Source organism: Girardinichthys multiradiatus, chromosome 9 (genome assembly GCF_021462225.1).
Source record: "Girardinichthys multiradiatus isolate DD_20200921_A chromosome 9, DD_fGirMul_XY1, whole genome shotgun sequence".
Lineage (NCBI taxonomy): Eukaryota > Metazoa > Chordata > Actinopteri > Cyprinodontiformes > Goodeidae > Girardinichthys > Girardinichthys multiradiatus.
The window spans coordinates 6,793,001-6,811,219 of NC_061802.1; the positions used below are offsets into that span (position 1 = coordinate 6,793,001).

Consider the following 18,219-nt stretch of genomic DNA (forward strand, 5'->3'; position numbering starts at 1 on the left):
GTGCAGAGCCGAGCCCGGTAAAATGAGCCAGTGGAAAAGGGGCAAATATTGACTGAGATGCACCTGTAGTCATAACATTAAAAAATAAAAATAAACCTCCAACCTTGTTAAATTAGGGGAAATGTTTATGATAAACCAAAGAGGAAATGCCGCAAGTTCAGCACAAGTCCAAAAGACAACAAGAGGAAAAGAAGAGATTATAGAATAGGAATTGGAAGAAAAGACAATACAGAACACGAATTGGATCATTATCCCAACAACCAGTTCAAAATAGAACTGTAGATTTCGGGGTTTTTTTTTACCAAAAACCTAATTTTATAAACTTTATTCTTTCCTACTTTTAACAGCTTGTAACATTACAACAAATGGTTACTAACAGTTTAATAATAGGTATCGTACTTCACTTTGTATAGGTAGTCAGAATGTCTAGGAATTTCCACAGCTTCCTATTTCTAAAATCTAAAAATATAAAACACTTCAAAATATGAAAGAGAAGACGTGCCTTTCCTCTTAGGGTTTTGTGCCTTCACCTTCTATAATCAGAAAATGCCTACAAACAAACAGCTACTCATCTAAACTCACCAATATCTACATTCAGAGTAATAATTAAAAAGTTTTTTGACAGAAAAAACAACTTATATTATATAGTGGTGAGCCTCTCAAATCTGATGCTTTTCAAACATTACATTACTTTTTATTAAGTCCCATTAAAATCCCCAACCTGCGACAGATCGTAACCTAAAAACGAGAATACACAGAAAAATGTGAATCATCGCAAATTTGAAAATCAATTAAACATGCAATTTTCCAATTAATCAAGGTCTTGATTTCTTATATATATTTTCATATTTTCAATCTTTCTTTTATTTTCACTCAACGTATTGAATAACGGGCTGCATGGTGGCGCTGTTGGTAGCACTGTTGCCTTGCAACAAGAAGGTCCTGGGTTCAGTTCCCAGCTGGGGGTCTTTCTGCATGGAGTTTGCATGTTCTCCCTGTGCATGCGTGGGTTCTCACCGCTTACTCTGGCTTCCTCCCAAAAACATGCCTATTAGGTTAATTAGTCACTCTAAATTGCCCTTAGGTGTATGAATGAGTGTGTGCGTAGTTGTTTGTGTGTTGCCTTGCGATGAACTGGTGACCTGTCCAGGGTTTACCCCGCCTCCCGCCCATAGACTGCTGGAGATAGACACCAGCTCCCCCGTGAGCCTCTATGGAATAAGCGGTAGAAAATGACTGATTTTAAATTGATCATAAAAGCATTTAGGAAAAAAGAAAAGATAGTGCAGCACCCAAACATGAATGTAAAATAGTACCTTTATTAAGACCATATTTTTCGGGATGAATACAAAGCACTTATCTGTTCAGTTTAGTAATGAGTTCAGTGTGGCACTTTCTTATCTAAAGGACAAAGAGGACGAGATAAAAAAAAAAGATACTATCTAAAACATGATGCAGCAAAAGAAAGCAGATGTTTGCAGATATAATTTGTAATACCCAATATAATGATAAAGTGTAGTAAACAATGTGTCCATGCTGTGTGTCATCAACTTTATCCTTAGGCTTCATATCAGTCTGGGTGCCCTTTTGTTGGCCAAATGTTTCTTTGATTTAAAGTACAATCTGCAGGTATTTAATAAATAGATGAAAATAAACAACTGATCTCCCTCAATGAGTTCTATGAACAATACTCTATTTTGTTTTTCTTTTCTTTGCAGGCAGATGGTTTAAAAGTAACCCTGCTGAGGATGTTTCATTAGGTTCCCTCAGCAGGTTAGCATGCAAATACTAAGTAAGATTGTCAGATGTTGTCACACTGTGAGACAACATGAGAAATCCTCTGAAAAACATACTTTTTAACTTTAGGACTTATTTTTAGTTAGTTTGGCCTGCTTCCTTAAAGGTGAACGTTCTAGAAAAATAAAGTTGGTTTGTTTATAGGGTTATAGAGAATAGATTACACGCTGTCACTGTAAGTCAGCTTTGACACAACTATTTGATTTCAATAACACCAAACTTCTCCAACTTTTCAATTCCTGACTCCCAAAAAAATCAGAACCACAAACCAATCTGTGGAAAACGCCTGTGACTCCATCTATTCTTGGCTGAAATAGACAATTATTTCTGATAAGGCAGTTGAAAAAAATCACAATTACTAAATCGTGTCAGCAAGCCTCATGCTTTTTCAATCATTCATAAGAAACTGATATTTTTGTTACAGTTTTCCTTTAATTTAACATCTATTTTTAAATAATTATAAAATATTTTTTTATCTTGAAATCTGAGATATAACTTTAAAATTTAACAAACTCTTTTACCTTGTTCAGAGGAAATCATTCGGTAATAATGCAGTCACTCTTTGACTATGCTATTGTATTTTAAAAAGACCTTGTGCATCTTACAGACCAAATCAATCTCTGCCTCAAGGTCCTTTGAAAGAAAATTTAATGCAATCATCAGTTAGATCTAAGTAACAAGTGGTCACACAAATATGCATACATTATAAAATAGTCTTATTTTACACATAAATATGAAATACAATGGAAGATGAGACAGAGCCTTGCTTATGTTGGTAAAGCTTTTGACCATGCAACGTTCAGTACCGTAAAAAAAACACCAAAAGTCACCAACACAGCTTAGTCCACCAGACACAAATTAGCTCAAATATATACACAAAATAATAAAAATACCAATAGGTTGATTGTATCATATATTTTACAGCTAAAGTTGTACCATTAGTCCAGCACATTAAGATGTGTACAGGTAGCTCAAAGGGAGATTTACGTGACTCTTGTCAACCCTATAAGGTCATCAGACGTTTTTTAAATACACAATTGAAATATAAGATGTAAAAATAATATACACCAAATACATTTATATAATTATATACATATCCATACAGGTTAAATACTGATCACTCTGAATCCCTGGTTTGCTAAACACCTCCTTTGTTGCTTTAGGCAGCAAGGTAACAGATGCTACCTGGATGAGGCTTCCTAAATTTCACTGTGGAAAAATGATGTTAACATCATCTGTTTAACTACTTAGCTTATGGTCTTTTGTTTTAGAATAGAGGACTAACCCCACATTCGTTTTAGCTTGTTTTAGAAAAGCATGAAGAAAAAGTTGTTTTTTCCAAAGACGGGCTAGCTCAACAAAAAACAAGCTAAGCATAGCTGACTTCTCTCCTTCTGCATCCTATATTTATTTACCAAATATAAACAGATAAGACAGACATTTTAGCCTATTCTAGGGAAGCATAAAGACAATTTATTTATTGTTTATACAAAACTAGGCTAGTTAGTTCTAGCTTTCATGCTAAGCTAAAATAAGCTAAGCAACACTATCTTCTCTCTTGCTGCAACTTACATCTTAGGTTACCAAAGAACATGTTAAAATTCCCATCTATCAAGAAATCAGATGTGAATTTAACAGTTAGCTGCTTGCTTGACCTCAAACATGAGATATGAAATCCATGTTTATTTTTTATTTCTCTTTAAGAGGAGCTTTCAGGTGGCCCATTTTCTCACTTTATTCAGATCACAGTCAGAATCATTTTAACTCTGTAAAGCAAGTTAACAAGCTACACTACTACCTGCCTAATAAGTGCATTATTGTTGTATAATATTTTTATACCTCAACACAAAACCTCTCGGTTGCCTTAAAAAGGAAATCCACCTTAATAAAAGAAAATGTCATGTTTCTCCTAAAACCTTTTTTTTTTTTTATCAACACTGATTAAAACAGGCAGTAAAAGCAGCTCTGGAACAGTTTGGAACATTAAGAACAGCGCCTGAGTCATGATATTAGGACAGATCTGTACTTTGTTCCAATAGGATCAAATATATAATATGTTTTATGTTAACTACGCAGTCAGATCAAATTTAATAGCTGTAACAACAACATCCAGTCAACTTTATTAACTTACAACGAGGTTGCTTTAAATGTAAAACGGACACATAGGTTCAGACACAAGAACTTCATCTGAAAGCATCGAGACTGTAGTCAGTTTTAAAGTGATGCGTAAAATTGCTTCAATAGGTTGTGGAGCCTTATAATGCAATGGGGGTAGGTTTGTACCTGCTGTAAATAAAACAAATATAGCTTTTTAGTGAAACCAATGATTAATAAATTAAAAGATTTTATTTTGTTTAATCAAGCTCTCAGGAGATAATGTATTTTCATTCAGGCTGGATGTTCCTCTTGACACGCCACCTTCACACAATTAAGGCACCTTTTAGACCCCCGAGGGGTCAATGGGCTCTTCTAATAAGAAGAAAAGCAACAATAACAATATGGAACACAGAACAGGAATAATACAAACCAACAAAAACATCATGATGTATGACACATGACAAAACCAAAGAAAAACAAACTTTATGGAATGTCTGTGGGTAAGGTAGAAATTCTACAAGTGCCCTGTTTCATTTCTTCTCCTCTCACCTTGTAACTTATTACAGCAGCACCACAATCCACAGGATCCCTGTGGAAACACTGTGGCTGTTTGCGAAGCACCTTAATCAGCAATGTAGGTCCTTCTCAAACCTCATCTGTGTTTAGTAGTCTACAAATTCATATGTGTGTGCCTGTGTAGTAGTCAGTATCCAACGTTAAGCTTGTTTTTGTTGAGCTCTCGTTCCAGGTTTCCTATTAGAGTGTCAATGCTCTCCTGCAGGTCTCTCAGGTTCACCCTGTTACTCAGAACAGGACTGATGTCCTGGATCTTCATATAGGCCTGGTAAGTGTGCTCTTTAGGCAGCCGAGCTGTCAGGATGTGGTTATAGACTTTCTCCTCCGTCTCCTCCTCTTCAAAAGCCTTCTTGTTGTTTGAACTATCACTCTTGCTTTCTATTTCCTCCTCCCCTTCTTCCCCCTTTTCCTCCTTTTCTGCCTCCTCTCTTTGAGATACTCCTTCCCCGACAGAATCAGATACAGGACTTGTGACCTTCGTCTGCCTATCTTCCTCTGCTGTGTCCTTCTCGTGGACCTCCTCAGCCACCTCTGTATTCTCAGAGGGCACATCGTCATAATCTGCCTCTTCTTTGCTGGGAGGCAGCAGTATTTCAGAGGGGAAATAGTTTTCACCACAACAACTCCAGTCACCAGCATATCTGTTGCTGGGGCTGTCGAGACGTCCTGGTTTAGGCCGCAGGACACCTGCCATCTCTGCTTCGCTGAGATTTAGAAACTGGGGGCGCTCTTTTCTACGTCTCAGAGGAGGGGCTGACAGAAGGTCAAAGGGGGCCGGAGAAATGGAGGCTGCAGGGGGCCGGGAGGAGGACTGGTCATTTGGGTCCACAACTACAGGAAGAGAGAATAAGTTCATTACATTCCCATAGTGTTAAAAAAATACCCACTCAGATAATTAAAGGTGCTTCTCAATTATTTAATTTATTATAAGAATTTCATTTATGACCTGAAGCTTAAACTGTATATTACAACGACTGAAATATTTCAAGCTGAATTTTCATGATTATGGCTCAACTAATGAAAATCCAAAATTCAGTTTCTCAGAAAATTGGAATAATACATAAGACAATTAGAAAACGGATTTTAAAATACAGAAATGCAGTGTTAAGTCCAATGTGATCATAGGGAAGAATGGTGACTTGTCAGTTGTCTGTAAAGAATGGTGAAACAAAGCTCATTGAAGAATCTGGGAAAGATTAACAAAGCGTGGATTATGGCTGGAGTCAATGCTTCTAAGGGTCACCAAACAGGCATATCCAGGACATGAGCCACAACTGTTGTATTCCTAGACCTAAGTCACTCTTGAACCAGAGACAACACCTTACCCAGGGTAAGGAGTAGAAGGACTGGACTGTTGTTCAGTAGTACAAAATCGTCTATTCAGATGAAATAACACTTGACATGACTACATGACATTGAGATGTTTTTCACAGTCTGGAGAAAGAGTGGAGAGGCACAGAATCCAAGCTGTTTTAGGTCTAGCATGAAGCAATCACATCTTTCCTCTACTGACAAGCTTTATGAAGATGTTAATTTCATATGCCAAAAGTACCAATACCAGGTTTAATGGATGTGGTATAACTGTGCGTTTATTGGTCAGCAAACTCACCTCACTTAAACCCCACAGACAATATGCTGACTTCTGTCAAGAAGATGATGATAGACACAAAACAACACAAAAGAGATGAAGGTGGCTTTTAAAGCAACCTGGGCTTCCTAAACACTTCAGCAGACCCACAGTCTGATCTCCTCCATGCCATGCTGCAAGGATGCTGTTCATGAAAAAGAAGCCCCAACCAAGTATTGAGTGCTTAATCAGTACAGTGAATGGACAAGTATTTTAGTAGGCCAACATTTCTGTAATAAAAAACTTTTTATTGCCTTTATGTAATATTCACATTTTCTGAGAAACTAAATTAGCTGTAATCCATTATCATTAATATTAACAGAAATAAGCACTTGAAATAAAAAACAGTGTGTAATTAATATTGAATTGAACTACAGCTTTTCAATCATAATATAATTTATTGAGATTATTGAGTATATGATCAGGCAATATTTTTTATAAAGCACTCTCGGTCATGCAAACCCAAATTAAAACAGTGGTTTAGATTAGGGTCTTGCAAAACATGTTATTTTCCATTGATTGATAATGTACCTGATTTAAGACAATCATTACAGATCATTTGAACAATAAATAGTTTATTATGTGATTTTTGCTTGATCTAAGCACTAAGAAAAACCCCATCTAGAGCCAAATTCCACTAAACAAGAAAAAAGTACATAATTTCTGTAAATTATGCTTGTATTTGTGGTGAAAACATATTTTATTGCTACTATTTATAGATGTCTAAGCAGTAATATTATAAGGTGAAGGAACATGCCAATTTAGACGCATGCTGAGTTGGCATGTTCCTTCACCACACGCTGTGATTTTGATGCCAGCTAACTGTACTGTTTACCCGCTGTTGACTAAAGAGAATTTAAAAATTAACCAAATTAATGCCCCGTTTGGTTGTTATTGAAAAGCTACGTGACTGCACAATGAAAAGGAAGAGTGAGCGATCAGAACAGTCTGATTACCTGTCTGTCTTTATGTCTGTGTACCCGTTTCTTACTGCGTTGGAAAGGAACAAAACACATTGAGGGCTGAGGGTCATGCTAAGAGATCACAGATTTTGTTTCTTCTTTGCAATATGTATTTTGTTACCTCGCAAAAAACTGGTAGGGATGTGTAGACCTTTTATACAGATGTATAAACTGCAGATCTGCACCACTGGACATTCCCAAGCGATGCTCTGTCTACACTGATAAAAATTCCCTTAATCCAAGTTTCTTTAATGCTTGGAGCAGCTGACATGGTGGAAGACTTTGCCCTGTTTTCCTAATAAATCAACTCATAATTATTTGACCGCTGGTGGACAACTGTTAGAGTGTAGTGAGTTTAACTTTCTTGCCAAGAAGGTCAGGCAATGAATAGCTTTGAGAAAGAAAAAAAAGAGACTATGATCCCACAGAAAAAGTAACTCAGTACATCCTTATGCAGTGGCAAATTAGACAGTGAGTAGATATTACAAAATTCTAAATAAGGAAGCGTAGCAGCAGCTAAATTTGGTCACTTCCTAGTGAGAAAGTAGGTTTGATACAGGCCAGCTTTCTGAAACAAAAACTGTTTCCTAGATGGCAACTTTATTTCTGAAAGACTTTCATTCATCATCTTACTAACTCTTTCACAATTAAATTAATTAACAGTTACTCTTCCTTTACTTGCGTTTCTGTTACCATTACAACTTTTCTGATCTTTTCACACACCCTTTACCATTAAATTGGAAGGTATACTTAAAGGGACATATGCAAAATCCACTTTTTTAGCCTTTAGGAGTGCTGAAAAGTTGAATTTAGTCACTCCATGTGTTGTAGAGATATCTTTATTTTATCTTTGAGTCATATATTTTAGTCTGTTTAGATTTCCAACAATTACGGCACAGTATTTGCTTCGGAACAGCTAAATAAGGTCATGGACTTCTTGCTGACTAATTTGCAAATCCGCCATATTTATTTCTCACTGCGATTGTGTAGTCCAAGCTCAAGTATGCCTACCCTGAAGTATGCCTCTCTTGTTCGGTTCGGTTGTTGGGTGTATTAACCCACACAATTCATTACACCATCCCCCAGCATCCGAACCTCTTTGAGGTGCCTGGTAATATTTTATTTTTCATGGAAATGTTCCCACATTAGTGGGGAAATTAGCGGTAAGCTGCAAATAACACTGACAGCAAACTTTATTTGAGACATATGACGTCCTGGCCATTGTTTTGATAGCAGTAGCATCATGCCTTCTGCTTATGTTAGCGCTGTGTGCTGCTTTTAGCTCCCTGAAGATAGAACCGTACTGCTGTTGTTGCTGCTCAAAACATCTGTCCTTGCTCTTGTACAGAGTTAGAAAACTGGTTTACGGCACACTCGACACACAGCTGACGATCAGCTTTATCAGCTCTTTCAAGCTTTCTGTAAATGGTGCCAGTGTTTACCCACCAGCCGTTGGATGCCTTCGCCTTAGCTCCAAAACACGCCTAGCTGCAGAGGCCTCAGCAACATTGTTTCGGAGGGTATTGGTATGTGTGTGAGAGGCGTGAAGTGGTGGCTGAAAATATCCCATAATGATTGTGAAATGTTAGGGTGAAGCTCCGGGGGCTGAAGGGTAAGGTTAAGCCTGGAATGTCTTTAATTACAGTCCAGGAGTCCTCCAGTCCGTGCAGGGGAAGATGGAATGGAGGTAAGGGTGTAAACAAGGTCTTGAACCTGAAATGAAATCCTTTTGTAAAAGTTATTACAGACGGTAGCCAGGGTGCATTAGCTGCAGACAGAAAGGACCAAAAGCCCTTCTCTGCTGCAAATAAATTGCCCCTCTGGGACAATAAAATATTTAGGCAATTTCTTTAGGCTAAAACTTGCACCCAACTCCTTTTATATATATATATGAACCTAAAAAAAAAGAAATACATTTTTTCTGGAATATTTCTAAATTTATTCTGCGCATCCCCTCACATATGTCCTTTATTACTTTTTACACAGGTTCCCTTTCTGGGTTTGTTTTATGCTTGTTTCTATATATTTATTCTGTAGTTTTTTAAGGACCCATATCTTATTTTAGTGCCATAAAAACCTATATATATATATTCAACATATGACACATTGTTTTTCAAAGCAGATAAGGAATCTTAAAAGCAAGTTCTGACAACAAAAAAGCCTTCGTAGTCACACCTTTTAGGTTGGGACGAGTGTTCTGATGCATGCCTGTGTCAGTGCTGATTAGAACCATAGCAGAAATTGTCTATCTGAATTTTTGAAGTTGTGTTTTGAATTACGGTTTTTATCACAAGCAACCACTCACCACTGCGGTGAATTAAAGACTGACTGGGCTCGCAACAGAGCACTTTTAAATCCCTGGATATGGTGCCGAAGTGTTGGATTTCCAAGCAGCTACTCTCAGCTATTCTTCTGATTTTATACTCCTAACAGGATAAATCACCATAGAAATGGTTACCTTATGCACTCAGTTTAAAGCTGGAGACTCTACTATCACTACTGCTGTTATGGGTGGTCCTTGTGCTTCGTATTGATGTGGGAGTTGAGTATTTATAATGTAAAGTAATGTCATTACTCCTTTTACTGCAATCACAGCAGCCTTGACCTCGCTTTTTTTCTTTCATACTTTTTTACACTTTTCTCATATTTTTTCATATGAAAATCAACATATCTATAATAAGCTAAAACAGCTGGTTCAGAGTAGGAGTCCGGTGATGCAGCTATGTTTAGGAGGCTCAAGCAGAAACTGAGTGACAGTCTGTCATAGTGATTACTTCTGAAAATGTAACTTTTGTGAAAATAAAGTTTCTGTGATGTGATCTAGGAGAGGCTTGGGGCAAGACTGTAGTTTTTGTTGAATTCCAGAAAACAACCCATATTACTAAATTGCTTTTAAATTTTGTCATGGTAGGAACATTTTTCTTAAGTTTCAAAAACTATGGAAATGTTGTTTTTTTCAGTTAGGGGTGACATGTTTGTTTACTAAATGTCAGAAAATGCATTAAACCTGCAGCCAACACTATCATTGTGTTACACATAGATTTATACATTTTAGGATAAACCCCAAATTAGTTTCTGTGACCAATGCAAACTTTTCTTTAGCTGCATCTTTTATCGTCATCAGTTTTAAGTGTTTTCTGAAATAATCTTTGAGTTCCTTTATATTTAATTCTAGACAGCTGCAGCTGGCAGATGAGCTGCACAGAGGAAAGTTGGTACTGAGAATCTCCACCAGAGGCCTGATTCATCATAGAGCGTAGGGGATACGCCTCATAAATTGAGTTTACTTTTGGCTTGCTGGGTTGGCTCTGATTGGCTCAGCCCACCATGATAAAGCCCTTGTGGAGAGTTTCATCTCAGAAAAGCCAACAGATGGTGGCCAGTAGCTATCAGCTACATTCATACCAGTCTGTAACCTCAAGGATCAAAGCAGCCCAGTCCCACATCAGTTATTTGTTGAGCCAAACCACAAAGCTAGTAACAACATGTAAAACTAGTCCATAAAAAAGAGCAGCACAACTTGAATATAAGTCAATCAACCAAAATGAAAAAGTAAAAGGGTGTATGTTTCACCTGGCCAGAGCTGCAGCAGGTAGTGCAGGACTTCAATGTGCTTTTTGAAGTGCAGCGCGCTCGCGAGCTCCTCTGAGTCGATGAAGACGCGGTTGGTATGGCAGGAAGCCTCCTGACGCTGGCTAAGCAGCACTGGGCCAAAGCACACTGCCAGGTTCTGACATGTCATCTTGTTCATTTCCTGGTAGGATGCCACAAGCTTCAAGTGGTCGAGAAGCTTCTGCAAAGTCATCTAATGTGGACACACACATAAGCATGGACAAATCAGACATGTTATTATGCTGATTAGTAGCTGCAGTATTACCACAGTCGGCAGCAGAGAAGTATCAGAGCAAAGCCTCTTCTTCATCAAGCTAATCCGTTGATACAGTGGATTTAAAAAGTGTACCCCAACCCCCCAATTCTGCACGATAAAATTAGAAATAATTTCGAAGGTTTTTCCTCCTTTAACATGACAAATATTCTGTACAATTTAATCAAAAACTAAACAAGTTTGTAAGAAGGAAAATATAAAACTAACAAAGATGCGATAAGTGGGCTGTATATTTGTACGCACTCTTATATTAAAACATAGTTGATGTACCTTTTGATTCAGTTTCAGCATTCATTCTTCTTGAGTTTACACCTGCCATATTTATAGTGCATTTGGTTAACCTTAATTAATCATTTGTATTGTTTAGCAAAGCCACAGTTGCACACAGGTAATAAAGGACACCCACAGTGAAACATGGTGGTGGCAGTATGCTGCCCTGGGGTTACATTCCCTCAATGGAACTGGGGCTTTTGTAGAGGTGGATAAAATTATGAATATTTCAAATCCAAATCTGACAGGAAACCTGTGAGGTGACCTGAAGAGACCTGCAGACAAGAGATATCCTCACTATCTGACAGATTTGGAGATCTGTTGCAGCCCAAGCAAATATTACCAAGAAAAGATGTGGGATGCTGACATACTCCATCAAAAGAAAACTGAACACTGAAATTAAATTATAAGAGGAAAACGTATGTCAGTGTAAGGGTGAGTACAGCTATTATTTTTATTTTTTAACCACACTACATTAATTTCATTGTAAGCAGTAATTCAACACTACTTTAATACTTTTACTCTTCACATTTGTGTGTTATTATCACTACATGGAAAACACACATAATGTCACTGTAACAGTAGCAATTTGGCCACTGTTATCATTCCACAAATGTCAGCATCTTAGCCACCGTGAACTCTTTCATAGCCTCATTTCATAGCTTCAGCAGAGTGACAGAAATATTTTTTACTTACCCTCTCCACTTCCGGTAGGATTTCCAGCAGGGTCACGGTATACTCTGAGTCTGCCTGATCATTCTCGCACCCCGCAGCTCCCATCTTGAGAGGCCTGGTGGCCATAGTCTCCAGCACTGCCTCATACAGCTGCTTGGTGATCAGAGGGTATGGAAGTTCACGCAGGTAGTCCTTCAGTACTCCTGCCAAGGGGCACAGAAAGAAGGCACAGCATGAGAAATATGGCTCAAAATTTAGTCTGGATGGGTTATGTTAGTTGCTGGTTCTGAGAACAGTTATTTAAATATTTAGATTTCTGTAAATTAACCACAATTCAAATGATATATAGCAGCGCTAGTGAGTAAAAAATAAAAGGATTTTTTTTTTTTTTTTATTAATTTAAACCACTAAACCTGTTAGGATTAAGATTGTATTTCTGATCCGGCTATCATAATGTATTGGCTTTCCAGCAATCATGCTGGTCTTAAAAATATATCAATATTCTCTATGTATCTGCATCTATTTACACAAAAGAAAATGTTAAATTCAACACATAGATCTGCATTAGAAAGATAACACAGGTCTACTTTGCAAGTTCCCAGAAATCTAACCTAATCAAAACAATTATCATAATTAGTAAGTTTTGCAGTGTAGGTCATCAGAATGATTTAAAAGCTCTTTAAAACTATTTGATTTATCCAGTTCCTATATAATGTAATACACAGGGAGCTAGCAGCCCTTCTTTTAGTCACAGGCTCTGTTTTTATGAAATAAGAAATAAAAAGCTGCCAAATGAGGCTCCATTGTTTCTTCCAGTGATCATATGGTGTCTGGCAAGATGCCTGGTTGAGTAGGATGTGATGCAGTGTTTGGGGAGACTGGGGGAGGGTCTGGTTTAAGTGACGGTGTGTTCACACCTGTGACTTTGGACTCCTACAGCTCAGACAAAAGCCACAGAGCAGCATGAAATCGATGCTGTCTGTCTCCACTAAGCCCCTGGCATGTCTTTTCTTCAAAGGTAAAAGAGGAGAATTAAAAGAAATAAAAAAGGCATTTGGCAGCCTGACAGCTCTTTGTGGTGAATGTCTGCTCTCATTTTCCTCTACATGAAGCTGGATCGGTTTTCAGGGAAGACTGGAGGCTGTGTAATTAGCATTACTGGTTCTGCTCATAAGTAATTCTAATCTTCCAAAAGATACAGCCAACTCTAAGGATGTTAAAATTCTGTGAAACATACTTTTAAATAAATGCAAAAGTATTTGTTCAAAACAACAGATAAGCCCAAAAATATGTATACCCCTAAAAGGTTTAGATTTAAAATGATCGTTTAATTTCACCACTATGTTTCTTCTGACTAAAGGTGATAATAATGTTTTGAAGTCGCACGGCCAAAGTTCTGATAGAGTCCCAATACAGAGTCTGATACAGAATCTGTGGAGGGACAAAAGACTAGGGTCATGGTAAAGAGGCCTTCCAACTTCCAATATGTGGAGCTCATCACCCAAGTTAAATGGATTACCAGTGGAAGCCTGCGAAAAGCTTGTTGGTAATTATAAGAAGGGCTTGATTGCTGCAAAGCCAATACAAATTTTTCAATAGATTATTGAAAAGGATATAAATAACTTTTTACATGCTATTTTTTTTATAAAATGTAAATATTTTTCCCTAATTAATACCTATTTTCCATTGCTTTATTATGTGTTTTGAGAGTTGTTTGGCCCCTTTTTTGTTGAATGTAATTCATTTAAATCTAAATCTACCAGAAGTATGAATCATAATGGATTGAATGAATGTGATTTGGTGTGCAAAAAGGCAACAGTTAGGAATTTAAAGTTATAAATTGGTAGTAAAATACTACTAGGAAAATGTACTATCATAAATAACATAACTGGCTAAACTAAATAACATCACCCACAGAAAATATGTGGTGCATTAAAAATAAAGCTTCAATAAGGATGATGAGTTACAAGCAGTCTTCACATAATAAAGAGTCCCAACTTGTCTGTGTTGGCATAAAAACAGACCACAGTGAGATAACTGTAACTGTGACAACCACGATCTCTTCCTAGAAATTCCCAAAGCAGTGACACAATCCCTTCACATATCCAACTCTGATTACAGAGCTGGATTTAGGAGCTTCTGCTTCATCACCTCTGAATTCCCGGATTCACTCTCGTCCACTAGGAGTGATTATTTCATCCTTGTCTTTTGCCTTCTATTTATAGTGATACGATTTGATCTGAATCCACAGACATCTCCTTAGGCACACCTTAACATGCTAACTTTTTAATCCCTGTAAGCCACTGCTTTTCTTTTTAAAGGAGCCTGAGGCTTAAAGCATTTTCGGGCTATTTCTGACTGCCTTGTTGGTCCATCATCTGTCAGATTCCTTAGAATTAAAAAGCTTAAATAATACAACATTAGTTTTAGGTGATAAGAAATACAAATGTTCAATCTTACTATTTAAGATGCATGCAAGGCATAGGGACCTTTGTAAACTAAATTATGCACTAAAGGAAAGCTGTTAATTCACTTCAGTGTTTTGCTACAAAATCAGAAATTGACAAAGTGGGTTAAGCAACAAATCTTAATAAAAATGTGACAGTACCACCTGTTGAAACCTGTGTGTTTAGGTGTCCAAACCTGCAGAATTTCTATCAATCCACCGGAGCATGGACCCCTTTGCTTTATATTTTTTTCTACTTTGCCTCTCTACTGCAGTCTAAACATGAAAAACTAGAGACTTCCCTTTGACCTTGCAGTGCTACTCAAGATACAGAAATTCAGTTGCACTCAAAAAGTAGTGGCGCTATCGCTAAGCTCAACAGATTTTGGCTTATAACTTTACTGTAAATCACACAGTTCAAACCCTTCTGATTTTGAACCCGTTTAGATCCCTGGGATCTCTGCACCAACTACTACGTATATGTTTGCCACAACATTTTTTGGTACATTGCAAAAATTGGAAATCCCTATTTTTATGATAATCCCACGCTGGTATATAAACAAGAATGGCCTTGAAATTTACATATCTTAGATGAAGCCGAATCAAGAGAAGGTGACCAATTTTTGGGAATCATATACGAAAGCTGTGTGGGAATAAAGCTTCATCGCTACCTAAGAAAAATATCTGGGCATATTTATGACATAGTACAGCCGTTTAAAGAAAATTCATATCCCAACCCAAAAACATGATCCTAAGGTGAATGAACTAACTTTTATTACTAGCAGCTGTTAATTTTCCAAAAATGACTGAACAGATCTGCACACATTGTACATAGATTCAAGGTAATGTCCTCTGGCACCTTCTCAGATATTGTAATGAATGGCAGAAGATGACAGTGTCCCGTTCTGTGGTTTAGGTTGACCAAAGCGCAGATAAGAGCTAGGCAGCAGCATGTTTAAAGGAGTCTTCTTACTTTATTCAAGATAAGTTCAAAAAGTCTTCCAAAAATCGTAGCAAGAACGTAGCAAAAATCACTGCAGGGACAAAAACTGAAGTCAAAACTCCAAAAAACTTACAGCATAGATTCTGCAGGAACGTAGTACAAAAGCACATAGACATGGGTGGAGAATGGAGATATGAACAAGGATTTGAACGGAAGGAACCAGCGAAGTACAATGAGAACCAGAGAGCTAATAAACAGAGGGGAGTGAGGTATGGACCAATGAAACACTGATGCAAGTAATCAGATGAGAATGGAAATCAGGTGTGGACCAGGCCATAGAGAACTGAGGGAATCTGGGTGGTTGCTAAGGTGACCAAACTAGAAAACAAAAGGGAACATGAGGGAAGCTAGGCAATAACATAACCAAAGGGACCTAACTATAAAAACCAAACTATAAATAACAAAACTCAGGGAAACAGATCTAAGCAAAACTGTGGATGAAGATAATAAACCAAAAGAAACATAAGAACCTAGAATAATCATTAGCTAAAGCAAACTGAGAAACTAAAGGGAATAGAAGAAACACCAAAACCTAATAATTAACAAAGAACCCATAAAGAAACCCTGACTGTAAATAAACAAAACCTAAACCACAGAAAGGGAACCGGGACGAGGAGGAACTAGTAAACAAAGAGCGCAGGGGAACAAATACCAAACATAAATAAACACAGATGTACTAAATGGGAAACTAAACTACAAACTAAAAGGAAGACAAGGGAACTAGAAAAACACCAAACACTAGGGGGCAAAAAATAAACAAACAGCCATGACTACAAAACCAAAACTAGTCAAAACATAAACCACAGCAAAGTCCAAAGATGTGGCTTCACGACAGACAGGGTTTCAAATGGAAGCTTAAATCTAATCTTTGGACGTTGGAAGAAATTACTTCAGGATCTCTTTAGTAAAATTCTGCACATCTTAATCTAGCAATATATAAAAACTCTATCATTTTATACTATGTACTTCCATTCTGAATAGCACTACATTACATATTGATCCTTTTGCATTGGTCCGCATGACGATTTTTCCTTACAAAAAATCCTTAATCTGCAGATATTTAAAGAATCTAGCTTGCACAGATTTGGAAATCTAAGAATATTTTCAGAACCTTATGACAATTTTAGTATTTTTATCCAATTTCTGAAAAATTAAGCTCACTGGTCCCATTATTATGGTTTGCCCTTCTCAGTGTAAATATTTCTTTCATAGGTAAACCAAAGGCCACTTCCAAAAATCAATGCAGGTTGAACACTGGGTGCGCTAAAAGCAAGACACCAATAGCTCAGACACATTTCTTTTAAAAGCAATGTTAGATTTGCGACTAGGCAATCAGAAACCCTGAAAAACTCAAGCAGTGTCTACAATTATCGCCATTAAACTTTTTTAAATGTTTATAATGAGTCTGAAAAGCTAAGATTAGAATTGCGATATCTATACTATTTAAGCAGCTGTATGTTTTTACTTTTTGGTCAACAGCCTAGTAAGCTGACCTGGGGGAGAGATCTTTTAAGGGTGCGGGCTTGGATCCCTTTCATAACTGCCTACACTGCTAGAGTTTACTTTAAAACCCCTCTACAATATTTACAAATACCAGACATAAAAACAGCCCAAGCTATAATATATTCCTGAAACAGCTGCTGAAAATCACCTTTTACCCAGACAAGCAGATGTCATATCAGCCCTCCTGTCAGAGGTAAACAAACATATCAGCTACAAGACAGCTGGGGCAGGCTTTAACAGGACTCAATGCAAACCAAGACTAAGATCTTCATTAAAAATCACTGCAGTTACCTCCTGTCCCCTGTGAACCAGCATATTTATTTAAGCTGACTCACTTCCATGAATGCTTTGGATCATTGACTTAGTCATATGTGGTATGAATGAGCAACATTTGATAACATCAATAAAAGCTACATTCATTCCCCTAATTGATTTTCACACCAGATAACTGATGAACAAACGTCGTCTCATTTCCCCACTGACAGCATTTATGGAAAATTTAGGCAGATAATAATCAAACTGATTCATCAAAGGAAAACAGTCTGGAAGCAAAAGAAGCCCATCTGTTTCCATCTAACTCAATAAATATAACTTTGTTTTTCATCTTTTAGGGCAGTAGGCAAATAAGATCTAATGTGAGTTACCACAAGGCTTGTTTTTCTTCCATTTAAATGAAAGCTCCTGCCTGGTAGATCATCTGACCTTCCCTGTACTGCAAAGTAGACTCAACAACAGCAGCTGGACTGTTTTACATTAAGGCTGCTTAACAAAGCTAAACAACCTGGCATAAAATCTTTGAAACCATCTCACACACTTTCCTGTTTCTGCTATGTTAAAAAAAAAAGTCCCTGCAAGAGTGTGTACGTGTGTGTGGGCACAGGTACTCGGGTGAAGTGAGGAGAATACAGCCATTCAGGTAAATCATTATCCTGACGTGAGTCAGTTGTGTGTTTACTTTAATGTGTTAGACACTGCTGGAGCCTGATCGAAGCCCACACACACACACTAACACACACACACACACACATACACACAAAACACCTTGGTGAGGCATACATGATGTCGGTCAGGGTATCACTGGTGAACAGGTGTGCCTCCCCTGCAGGTGCTTCACCTTCGTTCTAGGCCAAGCTGATGACAAATACTCACCCACTGTGTTCTCTTTCACATTTAAGCAGTTGGCGTTTGGCACATATCTGTGCTATAAAAACACTTTATCCACATCTCTTCCAACACATAATGGTAGGAACTAGATGTATCTCTAGTATCTCTCATAAAGACAATTCTCCAAATCTCTTAGATTGAGCTTCAGATGATAGCAGCAAAATTTGTGTTTTTTTTTTTTCTTTCTATTTAAACTTTTCCAAAGCTCTAAAT

The 18,219-nt window shown here is 37.4% G+C and overlaps 1 protein-coding gene across 2 annotated transcripts in view; it reads right to left on the reverse strand.

The window, feature by feature from the left end:
* Window positions 1–1,299: 1,299 nt before the first annotated feature.
* Window positions 1,300–18,219, reverse strand: part of syde2 (synapse defective 1, Rho GTPase, homolog 2 (C. elegans)) — a 54,250-nt gene continuing 37,330 nt past the window's right edge. For both annotated transcript variants that reach the window (XM_047375033.1, XM_047375031.1), the window contains exons 6-8: window positions 11,912–12,093; window positions 10,633–10,864; window positions 1,300–5,301 (exon numbers count right to left, since the gene is read on the reverse strand). In XM_047375033.1, the coding sequence (XP_047230989.1) occupies window positions 4,598–5,301; window positions 10,633–10,864; window positions 11,912–12,093 (1,118 nt within the window). In that variant the 3' untranslated portion in view covers window positions 1,300–4,597. The remainder of the gene's footprint in view (window positions 5,302–10,632; window positions 10,865–11,911; window positions 12,094–18,219) is intronic.